The following is a 23,334-nucleotide window of genomic DNA, read 5'->3' on the forward strand; positions in this document are numbered from 1 at the left end:
GGGCAGTCAGAGTCGGGTGGATTTTGGAGAATCAGTGGCATACACAAGACTGACAACCGCAGCTGGATCCCTGGAATCCACATAAATCAGAAAATTGTCCCTATAGAACTGCCCTGATTACACACACACACACACACACACACACACACACACACACACACACACACCCTCATAACAAACTAAAACAAGAGCCAGGTGGTTGTTGTGCATGCTTTTAATCCCAGCACTCGGGAGTCTGAGGCAGCCTGGTCTATAGAGCTAGTTCCAGGACAGGCTCCAAAACTACACAGAGAAACAAAACAAAAACTAAAACAAGAACAAAAACCCAAGATGCATAGTAACTGAGGAACAATACCTAAGATTATCCTCTGCCTTGGACACAGAGAAAGAGGGGGTACCGGAAAGACAGTTAAGGGCACACACTACTCTTCCAAAAACACCTATGTTGTGCAGTTCACAAACTGTAAGCCTAGCCTCAGAGGATCTGGAGGCCTACTGGCCTGCAGAGGCCCAGCAATTGGGTGTACAACTCAAATAGACATACACATAGCACATAATTTTTTGTTTTGTTTTGTTTTGTTTGAGACGGTTTCTCTGTGCAACAGTTCTGGCTGTCCTGGAACTTGCTTTGTAAACCAAGATGGTCTGGAACTCACTGAGATCTGCCTGCCTATGCTTCCCGAGTGCTGGGGTTAAAGGTGTGTGCCACCACCACGCAGCACACCTTTTTTTTTTTTTTTTTTTTTTAGGAGAAAGCAACAAATCAATGGGATTATGAGTATGAGCATATGAAAGTATGTAAAACTGAGAAAATTTAGAAAGTATGATGAGCTTTATAAGCTGGCTTTCTGCAGACTGTTCAGTGGCGGCTTCAGAGCATGACTGTAAATGTGGCACAAAACTCAGAAATCAGCACCAATACCCGAAAACTACATATCAGTCCTTTCTCTTCACATTTCTTTCTACCCAGCACCTTCCCTAGCCCTCTTTCAAAGATAAATGAACATTTCACAGGCTGTGGTTTGATTAGCAGGCACAATCCTACTAAGACAGGCCGAAGGGCTTTATCCTCGTTTGCTTTCCTTTGGCTCTGGGACCAACATAGTCTTGTGGTTTTCCCTGGGTTTGGTGGAGTACAACTTTAATCCCAGCACTGGGGAGGCAGAGGCAGGTGGATCTCAGTAAGCACCAGGCCAGCCTGGTCTATATATCGAGTTCCCAGCTAAAGCTATATTGAGTCTCAAGAAGGAAAAAAAAAGTCTTGCAGTTGTGTGGCAGGTCTCTTACATATATTTTTGTATGATCATTTTTGTATGAAGCAAACAAAGATGACTACTAGGGTAACTGAAACCCTACAATTCAAGTGGGTGCAAAAATGTGCTCAGGGCTGTTTGCTTCTTCTTTTTTTTTTTTTTTTTTTTTTTTTGAGACAGGGTTTCTCTGTCTATCTCTGGCTGTTCTGGAACTCTGTAGATCAGGCTGGCCTCAAACTCAGAGATCTGCCTGCCTCTGCCTCCTGAGTGCTGCGACTACCACTACCAAGTGTGCCACCACCACCAGGTTCTTTAATTTATTTTTTTATCTTTTGTTTTCATGTAGATTCCAAGTGTGAAAGGGGCCAATAAATTGGGCAAATTCAGGCAAACATTTCAAACTGACCAAAGAAGCAGCAGAGTTCATTGGCAAGCACAAGGTAAACAGGTTGGAACCAGCAGCTAGCTCTTTATCTTGTCCTCCAACATGTGTGCTGAAGGCGGCACCAGCCACAGATTCTCTTAAAGCCATTTGAGATAGTCCATTTTTAATATTTTCTTAAAAAAATACAAAGGGAATTAACTCTGTAGGCCAACACAATTAGGGGAATGAGGGAAAAGTGGAATTCCAGAGCAAAGGGAAAATAAAATGTAGCCCAATTTAGGCTATCATATTCCCATACTTGCTATACTAATAATGCAAGAATTTCACCCTATGACACAGAGGAGCCTTGAATGGCAGGTCAGAAATGTTGGCAGAGGTATGGGAACCAACAAAAGATTTTCAGTTGTCCTTGATTATTTTGTTCCAGGATGAATAGAATACACGCTAAAGACAGGCACAGAAAATGTAGCAGGAAGAGAGCTGAATGTACCATACACAGCAGTATTAAGCACTTCTTAGCAAAGTGTGCCCTTAAAACAACAGGGCAGTAATCAGGTACCTGAACTACTAGGCTGCAGCCACCCCCACCCCATCCCCAAATAAATAGTGTGGAAGTGTAGTAATGTAGTAGAACTTGATTCACCAGAAAGTTGGTCTTCACCCACTCAAAGATGAACACTGCCATGGCTACATGAGCCCGGCAGGGACCAAGACGATTGTAAAGTCACAGGTACTTCTGTTTACCACAGGTAGGTTGAACTCTGCACATTTACACCATCTCTTATTCTAATTTTTCCCCCACTGTTAATCTCCCAGTCTCCAGTGCCAAGATGGTACAACATTCCGCATTAGAAAGACCTGGGGTCAAATAATATGTTTTCTCCAGCCTTCCAGTTTACACTTCAGGGATTCCATCCAGTTTACACCACTTACTCAAATCTCTACACCAACCATGTCTCCCTAAGTAAGAATAGCATGAGTCTCTCTCCTCTTGGCCTCTCAAATTTTAACAGTGATCTCTTGGTTTCCTCCAGAAAGGAACTGTGGTGGCTGGAGATACCTTTGTATTAAAAGAAGGTATTTTTTGCTTCTGAGGGTGGAAAATGACTCATTTTACCAAGCTTATGTAAGTTAATATTCTTCTAATAACCTAGGATGGACACTGCCCACACCTAGTAGGCCATATTCACCTTAATTCTCTGCAATATATGAAGCACCACACACACACACATACACACACACACACAGAGAGAGAGAGAGAGAGAGAGAGAGAGAGAGAGAGAGAGAGAGACATACGTTCTCTCCCAAGAACATGGTAAGTTAGAAATAGTAAGAAAGTGCTCCTCAGACCACAGAGAGATGATCTGGTTTCTCACATCCAAATGTGCATCCTCTTCTCATGAGTACCTGTTGCCACCCTCTGAGCAACATTACCAGTATGAAGGAGCGTGTGTATCAAATAAGTACAATCATCACAGCACTGGTGCCTGTAATCACCCTGTGCACACAGTGAGAAATAGACATTCTGGAAAGGATCCTTGATTCTCCCACAAACTCTGCCTTAGAGTAGTCATTAGCTCCAGCTGGTGCTCAAATAACAGTTACTTTTCTCGGAGAACACATACACCAGCATCACAACGCTGGGTTCCCATGGAGGCCACTACTTCCCAGCTGTCGATGATAGGGTCATAGCATTCAATGCTACTCAGCAGAGAATTCCCATCATATCTAAGTGGGGAAAAACAAAAGAAAGAGGTGAGGTTGTCACTCCTTACAAATCCCACATTTAAAGTAGTCCCTGGTGCTGGTAGTACAGCTCAACAAGGGGGTACTTGCCTACCATATGCATGCAAGGGTCAATTCCCTGTACCTGGGGTGGGAGTGAAATCAGTCACAGCAGTTGTTCCCCCATAAGACACATTATGCCTCTTTCCAAAATGGTGATTGGATCAAATGGATTCTTGCCTTCGATACATGACTCTACCCCACTTTCAAACTCCTCACCCTGCAATTGCATAGAGTCTCCCCCGAAGCACTGTGGCCCCTACGTAGCATCGTGGAGTGGTCATACTCGTGACAGTTGTCCAGGAATCAGTGCGAATGTTGTAAGCTTCAACAGAAGAAAGGTGGGCTGTGCCATCAAATCCCCCCACCACATAAATATGGTCATTCAGTAGGGCTACTCCAGCACCTGGGGAAAAAGAGAAGAGGAGCAAATGAATGGTACTAAGGCTAACATATGAACCCAGGAACAAAACATGGTCACTAGTGCTTGAATTGTAGAGAAGATGAGGGATGCAGATATAAGTAAAACAGGCCTAGAAGGCTGTAGTACAGCAAACATTACTCCACGCACTAGTTAACCCTTTGGCTAGGACTTGACATTATAACAGAAGGACTGACATGGCTGCTTTTATTAACTCACAATTGGCTAAACAAAAAAGTGGTGAGAAAGGTGCTAGCAATGGTGAAAGAAGCAGAGGACCATGGCTGTGGCTCCACTGTGACTTCTGTCCAGAGGCAGTTAACTGGAACAACACAGGTTTGCTATTACATCACAGCCTTTTCCACATCAGGAATTCTCAGTTGCTGTTGGGATGTACGTCTATGGTAGCATACTTGTAGGTTATACAAGTACAAATACATGCAAGGTTCTGTGTGCAATACTCAGAATTAAAAAGAAAAGATTTTTATTCTTAGGTATTAGGGATTTTATGTAATTTATTGTCATTTATCAAGTGTATGGCACAAATCAGCAATCCCAGTACTTGGGAGGCAGAAGTGTGAGCTATATACTACATACAGTGAGATCTTAGCTAAAGAAAGAAAGAAAAAAAATCACCAATGTGGTCGTGTAACTACAAGCCAGAGCAGTTGCACACCAACCAGGACTACATAGTAAGACCTTCAAAACAAAGTTCAGGAAGGCATGATGGTGCATGCTTTTAATGCCAGTACTCAAGAGGCAGAGGTAGGCAGATCTCTGAATTCAAGGCCAGCTGGTCTATAAAGTGAGTTCCAGGACAGCCAAGGTTACACAGAGAAATCCTATCTGGGGGAGGGGGTTGGTGGGTGGGGACCAGCAAAACAAAACCAACAAACAAGTCCAAAGAGTTAAAAAAGCCAAGACACAAAACAACACAACAAAAACATTTTTAAATATGTACTATACATAAAATTATGCTAGACAAGAAAAAAGTGCTAAAGAATACGTAAAAAATTTGTCTTCAAATTTATAATCTAGTTCAAAGTTTAAACTATCTTCATCCTAACATTTAGAAAAAGCAGAGGTGAAGGAGACGGGAATGTGCCTATTATCTAAGGTGAAGTGAGGACTACAGTTCTACCCTACCGACACCACAGCCTGTAACCACACCAACACTGTACATGCCAGGACTGTCAGCACTTTCATCCTGTCGGAGGTCTGGTCTTACCAGAACGTTTGGTGGCCATGGGTGTAACGTTAGTCCAGTGTCCTGTATGGGGATCATATTTCTCAACTGAATTTAATATATTCAAGCCATCATATCCTCCTGAAAGACAAAGCAGAGAATATTCCAGGAAGAAAGGCAGATACTCCGGCTTGCTTTAGTTGTACTTCTGTGAGTAATTCAACTGAGTCAGTTTTAGTTCTTCCAGAGTTCCAGCTCAAATAGGCAATGTCCTACATTTTGCTTACAAGAGAACTATAATCCTATTCATGAACGACATACTGGGATAGACCAGAGTTCTTGTTGGTGCAAGTACAAGCACTTAATTCTGGTAAAAGTGATACCCTCCAGATTCTGCTAAGCACGGCCTCTCTCCAGCCCACATCACAGACTCGTACCTAGACAGTAGATTATTCCGCTGGCCACTACTAGTCCTGCACCCTCTCGAGCTGTCTGCATATCTCCCAGCATGCTCCACTGATCAATGTTTGGGTCATACCGCTCCATACTTGTATGACGCCTGCTGCCATCAAAGCCTCCAGAGACGTAAATCATATCTGCTCAGAATGAACAAATTAGACTATTAAGAATGAGAAACTTCTAAGAACCACTTTCTCTACAAATTACCCATTGTTAAGATGGCGGAGGGGACACATACACACATGAATGTAATTACAGCACGTGGGAGGTTCTTGAAGGAGGATAAGGAGTGCAAAGCCATTCTCACCCCCAACATAATATTTTTTATTGATTATTTGGGAATATCACACAGTGCACCCTGATCATGCTCAATTCTCATTCCTCTCAGGTCTATCATCCCACCCTTGTCCATGCCACCTCCCCCCCTGCAAAAAAACATTTTAAGAAAAAAAAATATACCAGGTACGATTTGTGTTGCCCATAAACTCAGTGGTAAATGGTCAAACTCCCAGTCCCTTATGGAAAACTAAGTCCTTTCCCATCCCCTTGATAGAAACCATCAACTGTGAAGAGCCACACTTCAGCATCTTTATTAAAAGTTTTTCAAAAATCTATTTATTCATTTCATTCTATTTCTATTTCAAGACAGGGTTACTCTGTGTAGCCCTGGCTGTCTTAGTAGAACTTACTCTGTAGACCAGGCTGGTCTCAAACTGACAGAGATTCACCTGCCTCTGTCTCCTAAGTGCTGGGATTAAAGGTGTGCTCCTAGACCACCCAGCCAAATTTATTTTTATTTAATGTGCATTTGTGTTTTGCCTGCATGTATGTTTGTATGAGGTGTTGGATCCTGGAGTTACAGAAGACAGTTGTGATCTGCCATGTGGGTTCTGGGAATTAAACCAAGTCCTCTAGAAGATCAGCCAGTGCTCTTAGCTGCTGAGCCATCTTTCCAGCCCCTTTATCACAATTTTAAAGGACTCTCTTCAATATCTTCCTGTCTAGACTGTTCCAGATTTTTTTTTTTTTTTGGTGAGAGGGTAGGGGGAGCAAGGCCATTTTTGACTACAGACTAAGTTCAAGGCCAGCCTGAGGTACACGAGATCTTATCCTAAGCAAACAAGTTTCTTCAAGTTGATTTTTATTATTTCTTAAATTTCCCATTATGTATATGAATTGTATATGGTACTGTATGACATTACATAAGTACATTGTTGTAAAAGTATATTTTGCACTCTGAGCATTTTCCCCTCACGTGGTAGGTCAGTTAAATCTCAGAAGCAAGAAAGATAGTACAACCAAGACATTTAAAACCTGGCATGGTGGCTCATGCTGTTAAGCCCTAGAGCTCAGGCGTGGTAGGTAGCACAGAGAGCTGAAATCCCAGCACTAAGTAAGCTGAGGCAGAGGTTAGGTGGATTATGAGTTTAAGATCAATCTGAGCTTTATTATATAGTGAAACTGTTTCAAGAGAAAAAAAAAATAAAACCAAAAGCAAAAGTAACCAGAAAAGAATGGTGTACAATGACATACTTAAGAAATAGTTAAAAGTGGCGGGTGTTGGTGGTGCATGCCTTTGATCCCAGCACTCAGGAGGCAGAGGTAGGTAGATCTCTGTGAGTTGGAGGCCAGCCTGGTCTACAGAGTGAGTTCCAGGAGAGTCTACAGAGAAAAGCTACAGAGAAACCCTGTCTTGAAAAAAAGGAAAGAAAAAAAGAAGAAAAACATAGTTAAAAGCATTTGAAGACTGCCCAAATGGAGTTTATATAAATATAACCATTGCCTATTACCATACAGCACACTAGAACTTGAATGGTCAATTTTGTACTCAGTGTTGAAATGTCCACAAATAATGAGTAGCTTCAGTTAACACTGAATGAGCATTTGAACTTAAACACTTATCCTCACATGTCATGCTCCTGCCAGACAGCGGAAGAGGTAAGAATAATAATCCAGCTAAAAGAAGATGGAAACACCATTTGTCATCAAACCTACCTCCCAGTGTGGTAGCTCCAGCAAGGCCTCGTCGCACATTCATAGGGGCCACAGAATACCAGACTCCATCTTCATCTGCTGTGTAATCTAGACATTCCACTGAACTGAGGCGGGAACGGCCATCATACCCACCAATTACATAGATCCGATCATGTAAGGAAACTGAAGCCACATATCGTCTTTTCCGAGTGATACTCTATTGATTTTGGAGAGAAGAGAAATAATAGAATTTCAGATGGGCAAGTTCCAGCCCCTACCTTTTCTTTCAATACCCTGCCTATTTTTTTTTTATCTTCTTTGCTTGTTCCTTGCCACTGGAAACCTCCTTGCAGCTAAGGCTCATCCCAAAGAGGCTGGACTGCCTACAGAGTGAAATCCTTCTGCTTCCTTCCAAGGTTTACAAAAGACTTCATGGTTTTCTACTGTCTTCTTTCTTAAGGCACTGGCTAAGAGACTGAACAGTACTGGCATATTGCTAATCCAAGAGCCAGGACTGAAATACTGTAAAGGGTAAGAGTGGCCAAAAGATTTTCCATGTCTGCTCAGAGATGGTTCTTGTTTATGTGATACTGAAACCGTGAAGGGAAATACAAACTTACCATTTCAGTTAGGCTTTACATAACCTTGAGTTCCATCTATTATGGCATGACCAATGGCACAAGCTGTTGAGTCTAAACTAAACTGGGTGTGGTGGTGGTATACATGCCTATAATGCCAGCATTTATCAGCCAGAAGCAGGATTGCCACAAGTTCAAGGTCAGCGTGGGACACAGACTGAATATCAGGACAGCCAGAGATATACAAGCAAGACCCTATCTCAAAAAAACAAGCCAAGTGTGGTGGCTCACATGTGTAACCCTGGCACTAAGGAGGCTGAGGAAGGAAGAAAGCCTGCAAGTGAGAGCTACATAGTGAGACTTTGTTTAAAAACAAAACAAAACAAAACAAAACAAAAAAACCCCACCAAGATGGTTTGGTGAGTAAAGGTATTTTCTGCCAAGGCTGATGACTTAAATTTGATCCCTGAAAGATCTCTGACCTCTACACGCATGCTATGGCATAGGCATGTTCACATGTATGGATACATATTTAAAAAGAAAGAAAGAAAGAAACAGGAAAAAATCCAAGAAACAACCACTACCATCCAAAGAAAAGAAAATCAACCATCTATTAGATACCTAACTATACATACAACACGGCCATAAGGGACACTATGCCCTCTGAAGCTTTTCTACTCTCAAAGCTGATCATTTGTGATCTACTATCAGGAACCAATGACATTTACTCTGCTGAAAACGGTTCCATCATGACTTACTGGCAAAAAGCTCCACTCCTGTGTTTTGGGGTCATATTTCTCCACCACATCAATAGGAGACTGCTGGCTTCCGAAGCCCCCAACCACCAGAAGCACTTCATTGGCTCCTAAGGACAAAGGCAGGAAAAAGCAGGTTACTTCGTCCTGGGGAAATGTAAGTAGAAAGGTTCAAATAGGTTAAGGACGTCTTTTTTGGTGGCACTAAATATTGTATCTAAGGTCTTAATGTTCTACCACTAACCTGTAACCAATCTTACCCCACAATTAATATTATAAGGCAGACAGCAGTATAGAACACACACACACACACACACACACACACACACACACACACACACACACACACACACACACACACACGTTCTCGCCATGGTTCCACCTTGTGCTTTCTGTGTTTCCCTCTATACTGCTCTCTGCCTTATCTTTGGAGACATTTGGAGACAGTCTTACTGAAGCCTGGAGCTCTGTGATTACGCTGACCAGGCTCACCAGCAGCCTCAGGGCCTCCCTCTGCACCTCTGCAGCACCTGGCTCACAGATGCAGGCTGCCATGCCATGCCTGTCGTTTTTATGGAGAGTTGAGAACCACACTCAGGTTCTCATGCTTGAGCAACATTTGCCAGCTGAGCCACCTCCAGGTACTTCTTTCTGAGGCTGTAACTCTCCAGAATCTACATCTTTGCAATGCACTTACCCAGCATAAAATAAAGTCCTGGGTCCCCAAGATGGCTCCATGGGAAAAGACATTTGTTGCTAACCCTGGTGACCTGAGTTCAAGCCCCAGAAACTATGTGGTAAAAAGAGATAGCTGACTCCCACAAGTTGTCCACATGTGCACCCCCAACACACAAAATGTTAAAAAGAACAAAGGAAGAAAGCCCCTTTATTTTCTTATAGGAAGTAACAGCCAATATATCAAACTCTTCTTCCCTTACAGTCTTATTTCTGGCCATGGCTCTCTTTAAAGAGTTGTCTTCACAGAGTTCTCCTGGGCATCTACTCTGTTAGCTTATAAGGTGAACAATTTGGTGCCCCGGACAATGCAGTAACTAGGTGGGCTTATAAACATCGTGTCAGGTCAGGGGTGGTGGCACACTCTTTTAATCCCAGCACTCAGGAAACAGAGGCAGATGGATATCTGAGTTCAAGGCCACTCTGGTCTACAGAACTAGTTCCAGCACAGCCTGAGCTACACAAAGAAACTCTGTATTGGAAAAAAAGCAAACAACAAGCAGTATGTCAATGTTATAGGTAACCAGGGATGGATGGAAAGTATTAGCCACCCCCTCTTCAATTCTTTGGGACCAGGTTCCACTGTGTTCCACAGGCTGGTCTCTAACTCCTCAACTCAAGTGATTCTCCTACCTCAGCATGTACCACATCACATCTGGCTAAAACATATTAAGTGACACTATAAGGACATGATCAGAAAAATATGGCAAGTTTTTCATTGATTTTTTTTTCAGTTATATTATTTATGTTACACTATCTAGTTCCCACATGTAAAAGCAACAAAAACCAAACCACATCAGAAGCAGGCAGACCTCTATGAGTTTGAGGCTAGCCTGGCCTGCCTGTCTCCTGCTTCTGCCTTTCAAGGACTGAGACTGTAGGCATGTGTCACCATGCCTACCTACTTAGGTATTTCATAGGTTTACATGCTAGGAATATGGATCACTGGACCCCAAACTTTGCTATAAAGAACTTCTGTAATTTTCCTCAGACATACAGTTTTAAAATACTGCTATCCAGGCTTTAGAGATGACTTAGCTGTTAAAGGCTATGCTAGGCTCGAATCCAAAAAGATAAGACCGCTAATAAAGCAAGCTTTAGTGAATTCCAGTAAGAGCCAGCCAGCAAAACCTTTTTCTTTGGAGTTGGGGCAAATGGATAGGATCTAGGTATATATAGCTCAGGATGGTCCCAAGCTTGTGATTTTTCCTGCTTCAACATCTCAAGTACTGGTGACACAGGTGTGTACTACTATGCCAGGTGGTTTTGTTGTTTTTGAGAACAGGTCTCTTTATGTAGTTCCAGCTGGCCTGGAACTCACTATGCTGACCAGGCTGGTCCTAAACTCTGAGAGATCCACCTGCCAACACACCCAGTCAGATGTGTCAGATGATTTTTATCTTTTATTTTTTGGTATGTGGGATTGAACTCAGGGACTCACATATGCTAGGTAAGTGCTCTCTCTCACTGAGCTATATCTCCAGTCCGTCGTCATTGTCTGCCCCCCCCCCCCCATTTCCTTTTTTGTTTTTTGAGACAGGGTTTCTTTTTGCTGTAGCCCTGCCTATCCTAGAACTCTCTCTATAGAGAGGCTGGCCTCAAACTCAGAGATTTGTTGCCCTTTGCCTCCAGAGTGCTGGAGCTAAAGGTGTGCACTGCCATCACCAGGCCATCTCCAGCTATTTTTGAACTTACATCTTGAGACACAAAATGTCTGAATTTACTTGGTGCAGTCTCGAATGTAAAATCCTTCCTGCCCAGCCTCTGGAACAGCTGTGATTTTATAGGCCTATACCACTAGGATTGGACAGTTATTTTTATCTTCTTGATGAAAAAAGCATGTCTAGGACACCTGGCAAGATTTATGTGTAAGCTGGTGCATGCCTTTAAGAAAATCAAAAGCAATCTAATCAAAAATACCTTCTGCATTGTCCTCAAAGCTATGAATTACATAAAACTGAATCTAATTCCTCAAGGCCAGGGCAACAGGCAGTTTCCTGAAAGCTTTGATCTGCAAAGTATTTAAAGAAATTTAGAAAATGAACCTGGGGGAACCTTTTGTGCTTTCTGGCTCATAAAATCTTCATTGGCTTTAGTTCAATTTAGTAAGAAATTAATGAATGTTATTTGTAGGAGACACTGTAACCATGCCTGCTAGCCAGCCCCTCCCCCCCTTTTTTAAATATAAGGGTATTTATTAGGGAGAAGCCTTACTTACAGAGCAAACTAGCCAGCCAGCAGGGCATGAGTAGGTACAGCAAGCCGAAGATGAAACAGAAGGAGGGGCTTTTACTCTTGAACCTTCCCTAGGTCACCCTGACCATGCCTGGGCGTGGTCAGGCACACCTGTAGCCAGCCCCTAGCAGGCGTGGTTATGGTGTCCCTTACAGTTATTATATAAAAAGCCATACCTTCTATACTCGAAAGCACTCTAGCAAGTGAACTTAACTCACTTTATGTGAACAAAAACTGGTGGCTTTGAGAAAGAACAGCCCACATAGCTTCCTAGGACTTTACAGAACTAGGAAGGGGGGTGGGATACAGCTCAGCACCACAAAAGATAAAAATGAAAATAAACCATACTATAAATGTAATTTAGGAATAATGGTCAAATGGCACAAAATGCTTTTTAGTGCCAGTTCTTCCTGCTCAATCACTGGCTCACATACTTCCTAGAAATATTATTTTTGGGCTAGAGAGATGGCTCCACAGTTAAGAGCACTGGCTGCTCTTCAAGAGGTCCTGAGTTCAATTCCCAGTAACCACATGGTGGCTCACAACCATCTATAATGGGATCTGATGCCCTGTTCTGGCATGCAGGCATACATGCAGACAGAGCACTCATATATAAAAAATACATAAATCTTTATTATTATTTTGAGTTATAGACTCTAGACATTATTTTTAAAACAACAAAGGTAACCACATGTTGACTGGAATAATGCTGAGGTATGCAAATTAAATGTGAATTGCTACCCTGCCCTTGCCATCCCACCTGTGGCATGATCCTGCTAAAGGCTGTTTGGTGGGTCTTTGCTTCTACAAATAAGTATTCAAGAGCTTCTGCCTTTAAGTACTGGGGATGAAACCCCAGGCCTCCCACTCGAGGCAAGCACTCCATCACTGAGCTATATGCCCATTTAAAAATGACAGTGTTGTTTTTCCTTAGATATGCAGTCAGCACAGCTTGGTGCTGGTGGCACAGGCTTGTGGTCCAGCTACTTAAGAGGTGCAAGCAAGAGAACTAAGAACTGTAGGTCAAACGGGGCTACAGAGCAAGATTCTATTTCAAAACAGAAAAAAAAAAAAAAAAAAAAGGAAAAAAGAAAAAAAACTGGGGCCAATGCATTTACCATCAAGCCTGAGAACCTGGAGTTGGACCCCTGGACCCATCTGGAGGAAAGAACTGACTCTTGCAAGCTGTCCTCTGTCCTCCACACATGCCAAGGTGTATGCACAACAGATAATAAAGTAATGAAAAAAAGTCCCAGCTATGCATACATGACTCAATGTTTTACATAGCTCCACAATATCCCACTGTACAGCTGTATTATAATCCACTCAACCATTCTCTCTCTACAGACAGAACTTGGGTTACATATACCCCCTTTTTTTGGAAATATCAACAATCTGTGATAAACATATCCATCCTTACATAATTGAACACTGCTTACTATCCCCCTCCCCCATTCCACCAAGAACACTTAGGATAAGGGCAGTAAGTATATGGTTGGTATAATTTCCTCTTGGCTCAGTAATATGAATATATTTAATACCATTTATATGGTTAGAAAAGTTACTAATAATTAGAAAAGGAAAATGGATGTGGTGACTTATACCTGTAATCCTGGAATTTAGAAGGTGGAGGCAGGATTGCTCATGTTCAAGGTCAGTCTATGGAGGGCTACAAGTATGAGAGCCTATCTAAAAACAGCAAAACAAGACAAATCCTGCAAACCACATCAAACAAAAAAGGGACAGAGGTATACCAACATTTTCCTGTAACTTGTGTTTTCAGACTTTTTTTTATATTTATTTCTTTTTCTTTTTTTTTGGGGGGGGCGTTTATTTGAGACAGGGTTTCTCTGTATTGTTTTGGAGCCTCTCCTGGAACTTGCTCAGTAGACCAGCCTGGCCTCAAACTCACAGAGATTTGCTTGACTCTGCCTCCCGAGTGCTGGGATTAAAGGCATGTGCCACCACCAACCAGTTTTTTGGTTTTTTTTTTGTTTGTTTGTTTGTTTGTTTTCGAGACAGGGTTTCTCTGTGTAGCTTTGGAGCCTATCCTGGCACTCAGTCTGGAGACCAGGCTGGCCTCGAACTCACAGAGATCCGCTTGCCTCTGCCTCCAGAGTGCTGGGATTAAAGGCGTGCGCCACCAATGCCCGCTACCAACATATATATATAATATATATAATATATATATTATATGTATATATATAATATATATTATATATATAATTTTTAAAAATTTCATTTATTTTTTATTTTATGTGCATTGAGTTTTGCTTGCATGTATTTCTATGTGAGGGTGTCCAATCCCTTGTAACTGGAATAAACAGATAGGTGTGAGCTGCCACGTAGGTGCTGGGAATTGAACCCAGGTCCTCTGGAAGAGCAGTCAGTGCTCTTAACTGCTGAGCCATCTCTCCAGCCCCATGTGTCTTTGTGTGTGTGTGTGTGTGTGTGTGTGTGTGTGTGTGTGTGTGTGTGTGTTCCTGCATGAGCTGATGAGTAGCACGGGTGTGCAGGTGTCTGTGAGACCAGAAAAGGGTGTCAGATCCCCTGAACTGGAGTGGTAGGTGGTAGTGAGCTAGCTGCCTGATGTGGGTCTTCTGCAAGTGCAGTAAGTGCACTTAACCCTAAGTGGTCTCTCAAGCCCCAGTTCTTTTTCTTCCTCTCTCCTTCTCTTTCTTTATATATGTATCTCTGTGTGGTAGGATTTGAGTTTTGTTTTTTTTTTTTTTTTTGCTTCTATGTATTTTTTTCCATTTTTTAAATTTCATTTTACATTCCAACCACAGATTTCCCTCCTACCTCTACTTCTATGTATTTTAACATTAAACAAATAGCATTTGTGACATTAAAAAACACTGGAGGTGGGGCTGGAGTGATGGCTCAGTGATGGCAGTGATTCAGAGCAACTTTGGCTGCTCTTCCAGAGGACAGAAATTTGATTCCCAGAAGTCACATGGTAGCTAACAATTGTCGAACTCCAGTTCTAGGGCCACCTTTCACCCTCTTATGACCTTCACGGTATACAGATGTTCTCCATCCAGGCAAAATACCCACATACATAAAATAAAACAATTTTTTTTTTTACTGGGAAGAATTCCATTAAAAACAACAAAGAGGGGTTTACAGAGATGGCTCAGTGGTTAAAAGTTCACACTATTAATTTGGAGGAATTGGTTTCTAGCACCCACATCAGGTGGCTCATAACTGCCTGTAACTCCAGCTCCAGGGGATCTGACTCTATCTTCTGTTTCCCTGAGAAACAGAACACAGGTGGCAGATGTTCATATAGACACAGACAAATATACACGGAAAAAACAAATCTTGAAAACAAAATAAAAAAACATGAGAAATAAACACACACACAAAAATCACAAGAAATAAAATAAACACTTCTGTAGGGAGAAACCCTGATTGAGATACCACTGAACACACCTGCTGGGGTGGTCAAGGGGTTTGAGAACCAGGGAAGTGAGCACGAGGCTCTCTCTTTCGCCTGGCTGAGCTGACTGGGAAGCATTTCTGGGTCTGTCCTGCTCAAGTGCAAACCTGGTCACTGGCTCCCTTTCGTGAGTACTTTCCTCAATAAACTACTGGTTATCAACCTATCTCTGACTCCACTTTGTAATCAACTATATACTTCTATAAATAGACAGCTTGATTATCAATATCCTACCTAACATACATGAATTCTAAAATCAAAAGTAAGAAAAGGAAATAATGTAAAACTTTAGGTGCTGATAAGATGGCTCAGTGCTAAAGAGTACTTAACTCCTCTTACAGAGGACCGGTTCTGTTCCCTGCACCCAATGGTGGCTCACAACAGTAATAACTCTAGTTCCGGGGGATCTAATGCCATCTTCTGGCCTCTGTGGGCACTGAGCACATATGGTACACATACATGCATATAGGCAAACACTCAAATATATAAAATAAAATAAATCCTTAATAAATAAAGGTAAAACCAGGTATGTTGATGCACACCTTTAATCCCAGCACTGAAGGCAGAGGCAGGAGGATCTCTGAGTTTGAGGCCAGCCTGGTCTACAGAGGTAGTTATGGCTAGCCAGGGCTACACAAAGAAACCCTGTTTCAAAAAACAAAATACATAAATAAAAGTAAATGAAACAGCACCTCCTATTTACAGAATAATTGATAATCTTTTACAAACACTTTTACATAGTGGCAGCAAGGCTCTGTTACAGAGAAGTGAGAACAGTGAATGAGAAAAGAATAGCTGAGCACTTGCTCTGCACCAGCCACAATACTAGGTATCTTATCTATGGTCTCATGCAATCCTCCCAGCGCCCCAGGGAGAAGAAACTAACCCTCATTTTAGAGGTAAAAAGCAAAGGATCAAGTAAGTTTTGTTTTACTTAGTTTGAGACAGAGTCTACTATGTAGTCCTGGATGTCCTGCACTGTGTGGACCAAGCTGGTCTTGAACTTAGAGATCAACCTGACTCAGCCTCCTGAGTGCTGGGATTAATGGTGAGTGCCACCATATCCAGTTAAGATCAGATAAATTGATATCACCAATTAGCCACTGGTGGGGCTTAAAATTTGAACATATGTCTGTTTGCTAAAATTATAGCTAACATAGGAAGTACTTATGTGACAGTTACTATCCTAGCCTTTATCTAGATTTCTTCATTTAATCACTGTAACTTTCTGAGAGCTATGTTGATTCCCAGTTGGCAGATAAGGCAACTGACGCACAGACAGATTAAACTTCTCGTCTAAGGTAAGTAGTAAACTGCCTCAAAGGTCAGGACTTTTATCTATTATATGTGCCTGCAGAAGCATTGTACTTTTAGGATTTTTTGTTTGTTTGAGACAGTGTCTTATGCTGGCTTTTAACTTTGTTTGTACCCAAGGATGACCTTAATCTTCTGCCAGCCTCTACATCCCAATTATAGGCATTTACCACCACATCCAGTTTATATTGTGCTGGGGTCGAACCCAGGGCTAAGGAAAGCATTCTACCAACTGAGCTACAACCCCAGCTCTAAGCCCTTTGTTTAAATGTGAAGCAAAAATTTAATGCTACATAATATATGATAATTTATAAAAATTTTTCTCTCTAATCTCCAACGGTATGTGACATAACGATACTCTCAGATTTTAGGAAATAAAAGCTTACAATGGCAGCGACTTATCTAAAAAGTTTAAAAGATGATCTGAAACAAGTCCATTGTATTCATTACAGATGTTATTTCCAACTATATCAAACCACCTGAAAAGAGTTAGTTGAAAAAGTGTCCCTTCATTCCGCCAGGAGCACCAGCTTACCTAGACGGGCTCTTGTCCTAGGTCCTTGCATTTGACTTCGAAGTTCAGGCCTCAGGTGAAATTTCTTTGCTTCATCAACTAGATCTCTGCACTGTAAACTACAGCGGATGAAAGGCTAAAATACAAAAGACAGGAGTGAACTACACAGGCTACTTCTAATATTGTAAAAACAAAATGACACATATAAAGAAGTATTTTCTGATGTAGACAAGTACGGAAGGATTAGTAAGAATTTTTTTTGAAGTTTTTTTTTTTTTTTTTTAAATTATATACACCGTGTTCTGCCTGCATGTACATCTGAATGACGGAAGAGGGCACCAAATCTCATTACAGATGGCTAAAACTACCATGTGGGTGCTGGGAATTGAACTCAGGACCTCTGGAAGAGCAGCCAGTGCTCCTAACTCCGAGCCATCTCTCCAGCCCAGTTAGTAAGAATTTTAAGGGAAGCTGAGCATGGTTGGCTCACATCTGTAATCCCAGCTCTTAGCAGGCTAAGACAAAAGGATTTCTGAGATTTCAAGGCCAATTTAGAGTGGCATACTAAGTTCTAAGTCAGCCTGATCTAGGTAAGAGTGAGACACTGTCTCAAAAAGACATGCTTTCTCTTTTAGATAAATATGTCTTCTCTGAAATAATTCCCCTAAGGGTCTCTCTCCTTCCCTGCCTTCTTCTTCCCCACCCTTCCCCTTCTTCACCCTTTCTTTCTGACAGTGTCCCTGTAGGTCAGAGTGGTCTCAAACTTACAACACAGCCTAGGAAACTTAAATACCCGCTGCTCCTGCCTTCCCCTCCTGAGTGCTGTGATTACAGGCATGCATTCATTATTAGACCAGCTCCTACATCTATATCCAACAGTGCTCTCTCTATATGAATGGGAAGGATGGCTCACTTTGGTAAATTGCTCACCATGAAAGCATAATGGCATGAGTTCCATCACCAGAACCCACATAAAAAGCCAGACATGTTACCTACCCTACACTAGCAGAAAGACAGGCAGATCTCTGGGCTTGTTGCCAGCCCAATCATAAACTCCAGGTCAACCAATAAGAGATCATATCTTAAAAAACAAGGCAGATGGCCTGAGGACCAGCACCCAAGAGTGACCTCTGGCCCCCATGTACATACACATATACTCACATAGAAAAGAGAACTCTTATTAGCATCTGCTTCCACAGATTCTCTGTTTGCTCTCTGGCATCCATACAAACTGTCAGTAACATCTCCACACTGGGTTCTAGCTGGGATGAGTCCCACTGAAGGTCAAGGCTCCTCTTAAAGCAGTGATTCTACCTACTCTATCCCTTCAGGTTCTGAAAACCACTTCTCCAGCCAGGCTGTTCAGACTGAGAGCTGTTAGCAGCTTAGCTGTTCTGGATCTATCGTCTTCCACTGTCTTCTACTATTTCTCCAAATTTATACCTTTTAGACAGCTCCTTTATACAATACATCTTCCTCAGAACCGTACCATCTGGAGCACACCATGTTTCCAGTTAGGGTCGCTAACTCATAGAAGTTCTTGTTTATTAGCTTAACTCCAACATATTTTTGGTAATGCATTGGAAGAGAAAATAAATAATAGCAATGAATACTGTCACACAAGACATGACTCTAAAAGTTTTTGCATATGAATACTGGCAACAATGTATGAGGGGGTGAAGTCAGTTCTGCTTCACAGAGAGAAAAACCTTTGATCATCTCCCTGAAGGCCACACAGAACACTTGATTTAGGACCGCAGCCTCCTGATTCTGGTTCCAGAATCTATGTACCAAATCACAATGTAAAGACCTAGACAGGAACGTGTAAAGGTTACCTTACCATCAACCTGACTGGTTTAGGAAACACTCAAATGGGTGTGTCCATGAGGGTGTTCCCACCGAGGTTGAACTGAAGAGGTAGGACCTGCCCTTGATGTGGGCCACACTGTCTCATGGGCTGGGAGAAGTTCAGCTGAGTGCCAGCATCCCTTTCTCTACTCCCTGACTGTGGTGCATGTGACCCACTGCTTCATGCTCTCCCTGCTGCCTTCTTCAGGGTGAGCTCTGACTTACAATGGGACTCACTGCACCTTCCCTTATTCCTTAAGTTGCTTGGTCAGGTACTCTGTCACAGCAAGAGGAAGACTAACCAATAGATGTTTTAAAAAAGAAACCACAAATAGCAGAAAATGAATTGAAGATGTGACACTAACTAGCCTGAATTTTTTTTTTTTTAATTTAGGGGAGGTCCTTATTTTTTGATTATTTGTTTAAGATAGGGTCTCATTTAGTCTAGGCTGGCCTTGAACTATTGATCCTACTGCCTCCCTCTACCAACAGTTGAGATTATAGGCCTTCACCACAACAGACCTAGCAAAAAATACTTCTTTCAGTTTATCTGTGTAGCTTTGGAGCCTATCTTGGCACTCACTCTGTAGACCAGGCTTGGCCTTGACCTCACAGAGATCCTCCTGCCTCCCGAGTGCTGGGATTAAAGGCGTGAGCCACCACTGACTGCCCTGCTTCCTATGGATTATTAAGATGATTTCCTCTTCAGCGCCCCACCCCGACCCTGATAAAACAAGGGCTGCAACGGATAGAAAAATAGAACAAGGATATGTCACACAGCTGATGTCTCTTGAGGAGCCATGCAGACTGTGGCTTAGGTTAATGATTAAGAGAAACAATGAATCCCAGAAGCCTATCTAGCTCAAGTTCTTTTAATCTTAATGTTGGGAGATGTGCTCACAGGTTTCAGTGTGCATCATAGCTAAAACAAAGCCTTAAATAATGACTTAAGGTTAGATTAAGACGATTTTGTTAATGGCTTTGGGTTAAAAAATCTTGGAAAACAACTTAAAAGTTTAGAAAGGCACACTTTGAGTAGCTGAGTGAGGGACTCATTGAGGTCAAGAAACAAGAACAATGGCAGGCAGCCTGGCTATTGCTGGCTGACGTACTTTTCTTGTATGATGGGTTGGTGATCAAGGGTGATGATTAATTCCTTGTATCCATTTCTGCCCTTAGCTTCCTGATATATAAGTCTGTTGATGAGTGGGGATGGATACACTCTAAGATTTTACAATAGAGCTGACTAATTCTTTTTCATTTATAAAAGTTTAGATTTTTGATTCTTTTTTTTTAGGATTTATTTATTTATTTATCTATTTATTTATTTATTTATTTATTATGTACACAGTGTTCAGCCTGCATCCCAGAAGAGGGCACCAGATCTCATTATAGATGGTTGTGAGCCCCCATGTGGTTGCTGGGAATTGAACTAAGGATGGAAGAGGTTCTTAACCTCTAAGCTATCTCTCCAGCCCGATTTCTGATTCTTTTAAGATTCCTCATAAAATTACCTTTTGAGATAAGTAATAAAATGATCGATCCTTTCTTTGTTTTTTTGTTTTTTGGTTTTTTTTGGTTTTTCGAGACAGGGTTTCTCTGTGTCTCTTTGGAGCCTATCCTGGCACGCCCTCTGGAGACCAGGCTGGCCTCGAACTCACAGAGATCTGCCTGCCTCTGCCTCCCGAGTGCTGTGATTAAAGGTATGCACCACCAACGCCTGGCTCAATCCTTTCTTTGTAACCACAAAATGCAGCCTGCCAATAAAAGAACTGGCTGAGCAAAAATACCTTGGTTGCTTACACTCTGTTAATCTGTAACAAGTTGCTGAAGTATTGAATGTACTGGCATGCTCTGGCTTGCGTTTGGCTGGTGTTTTTCTAATAAAAGATATCCTTATCCCAGGATCCTTTTATTTCTTAGTATTTGGCGCCCAAGGCCAGGGGCAACAAGGCAGGGAGGCCAGAGAGAAGGGGCTCCCATGTGCCTTGCAGCCCCGTAAAACCCTATCACTCGTCTCCTGACCTCACCTTGACCACGCCCTAACAGGCGTGGTCAGGCACACCTGTAGCCAGCTTCTAGCAGGTGTGGTTTACACTGCCCCCTACACACAAAATTAAATTGTGGATTTACATTTGTGACAGAAGCCTGACATGCTAAGCAATTAACATTTCTTTTTTTCATGTACATTTGTATTTTGTTTACATACAGGTCTGTGTGAGGGTGTCAGATTCCCTGAAACTGGAGTTACAGACAGTTATAAGCTGCCATGTGGGTGCTAGAAATTGAACCCAGGTCCTCTGAAGAGCAGCCAGTGCTCTTAACTGCTGAGCCATGTTCCCAGCCTGCAATTACCTTTTCTTATACCTAAGAAGTTCCCAGCTTTATCTCTCCAGCATTCCTGCTGAAGGGAACCAGGTGACCCTATGTTAAAAATATTGGTTTTCAATTATACAAACTAAGCTGTGGAGTTAATGAAGGTTCTGGATACCCATAGCCTTACATACTTACCTCAGCATCTATCACATCTGTAATGTACCTGGGGGTCAGCAGGGGCATCCGAACATACTGTAAGAGGTCAGGCAAGGATTCTTCTCGCTCCTTCTTGGAATGTTTCACCCAGTTGATAACAGCCTCAAAGACTGGCTCTTCAGAATCCACCTGCAAATGTACACTTGTACATCATGGATTTTTGCTTTCCAAGTTAGAAAGTTTCCCACAAACTGAAAAACAACCATGCTTACTTTCTCCTTTCTGCTCCCTGTTCTCCATTACTGTTATTTCCCATCTTCCAGAAATGTGGAGATTCTGGGAAAACAATCTTTTCAGATACAGGAAGAGAATTATATGCAATTTAAAAAGAACTAAGACAGATAGTATTTAATAAACCATCGGTCACATGTTGGCCTTCCATTGTATCCATTCTTGAATTTTTATATGGTCTTTTCTGGAACTTCAGTTAACTTTGTATTCACAAAGTGAAGCAGGAATTTCACTTTATCATCATAAATAATGCTGCAGCTTTCAAAGCATGGCCAGCATTTCATCAACTATTATATGCTAGATTCTGTGCTGTTTGTGACATATAATTTCAGATATATATATATATATATATAATATATATATATATATGTGTGTGTGTGTGTGTGTGTGTGTGTGTGTGTGTGTGTGTGTGTGTGTGTGAATACTATGGAACTTATATTATATATGCAAGTAGATAAAGTAAGATACACCCTCTAAGTCTATATTATGCCACCAGAAAAGCAATAGGTACAATAAGAGTTAGGATTTTCCAAAGACAGACAGACACCTATATGTAGGCCCAATGTTCTCTCAGTAGTCTCTGGGAGTGTGTAAGCTGAGGTATCTTTCAGTTTGACTGACTAGATGAAAGCAAACAGAAACACCACCTGGACATGGCTCCCCACAGCCTATGGTATTTTGGAAAGCAGACATGTTTTGGCATGTCCTTTCATTTCATGGAATTACAGAACTTCTGCTAAGTGCTAAACACTGACCTTAGTGACACTGATTACATAATGGTAAACAAATCAAGTACAGTCCTTGTAGGCCAGGCTTGACCTTCATCTTATCTGCCCATCTCACCCTTCCTAAGTGCTGGGACTATAGGTGAGGGCTACCAACTATAAAGTTGTATGCTCTTGGCTGTGATTAAAATTATATAGGAAAACAGCAGTTATAAGACAAAAGTAACAGAAAATTTCGTCATTTAGATAGATAGAAGGAATAGTATAAAAGCTTAGATTATTGAATTTACTTTAAACTAAAAAGCAGCTATTAATCTCAAATATTTCACACTGATAAAGATTTTTGTATACTGATACAAATTTAAGGTTATTTTTGTTATAATGTATATGTTTCTGCTCTTGTTTAAGGTGTTTTACTTATGTACCTCATTTAAAAATGTAATGCATAATTAAGAAATACAGTAGTTAGTCATCTATAATAAATTTGTAGTTATGTTTTAAGGTTAAACATAGATATAATTTAGATAGGTGGTCTTCAAACACTTCAGAGACCTATAGAATATAGCATTTAAGATGTCTTAATATCGTGAGGCTTTTCACGACAGTGAGGCACATCTGCTCATGACAGCATCAATTTACTTCAAAAACGGATAATGGGACTCAAAGAACCTCCAAATGGAGTTTGCTTTTGTTGTGGCAAAGCTAGTTACTGGGCAAGAAACTGCCCTTGCATCGAATGCTGATGGTTTGCTGTCTAAACTGGATGAGCAGGACACAAAAGAACTTTGAACTTTTTCAGCACAACTGCTGAACTCTGCCAAGACAAGGTAGGACTGTCCTTCAAAAATCCTGCTTCACAGAAAAGTCTGTCAGATATTCTAGGCCTGTAGACTAAAGATGGATGCCACAACATTGAAGAGGAATTTCAGTGACTGTCCAGGCAGCCAGCTGCTTCTGTCATG

At 41.6% G+C, this 23,334-nt stretch overlaps 1 protein-coding gene across 5 annotated transcripts in view; it reads right to left on the bottom strand.

Annotated features, from left to right (window-relative positions):
* Positions 1-1,780: 1,780 nt before the first annotated feature.
* Positions 1,781-23,334, bottom strand: part of Klhl12 (kelch like family member 12) — a 38,911-nt gene continuing 17,357 nt past the window's right edge. For 4 of the 5 annotated variants that reach the window (XM_027417550.2, XM_027417549.2, XM_035445125.1 and 1 more), the window contains 8 exons: positions 21,396-21,545; positions 17,058-17,172; positions 8,800-8,906; positions 7,485-7,680; positions 5,468-5,626; positions 5,073-5,171; positions 3,643-3,829; positions 1,781-3,366 (listed from right to left, as the gene is read on the bottom strand). In XM_027417550.2, the coding sequence (XP_027273351.1) occupies positions 3,240-3,366; positions 3,643-3,829; positions 5,073-5,171; positions 5,468-5,626; positions 7,485-7,680; positions 8,800-8,906; positions 17,058-17,172; positions 21,396-21,545 (1,140 nt within the window). In that variant the 3' untranslated portion in view covers positions 1,781-3,239. The remainder of the gene's footprint in view (positions 3,367-3,642; positions 3,830-5,072; positions 5,172-5,467; positions 5,627-7,484; positions 7,681-8,799; positions 8,907-17,057; positions 17,173-21,395; positions 21,546-23,334) is intronic. The other variant, XM_027417551.2, reaches the window with a different exon arrangement.

Source organism: Cricetulus griseus, chromosome 5, assembly GCF_003668045.3.
Source record: "Cricetulus griseus strain 17A/GY chromosome 5, alternate assembly CriGri-PICRH-1.0, whole genome shotgun sequence".
NCBI classification, from domain to species: Eukaryota; Metazoa; Chordata; class Mammalia; order Rodentia; family Cricetidae; genus Cricetulus; species Cricetulus griseus.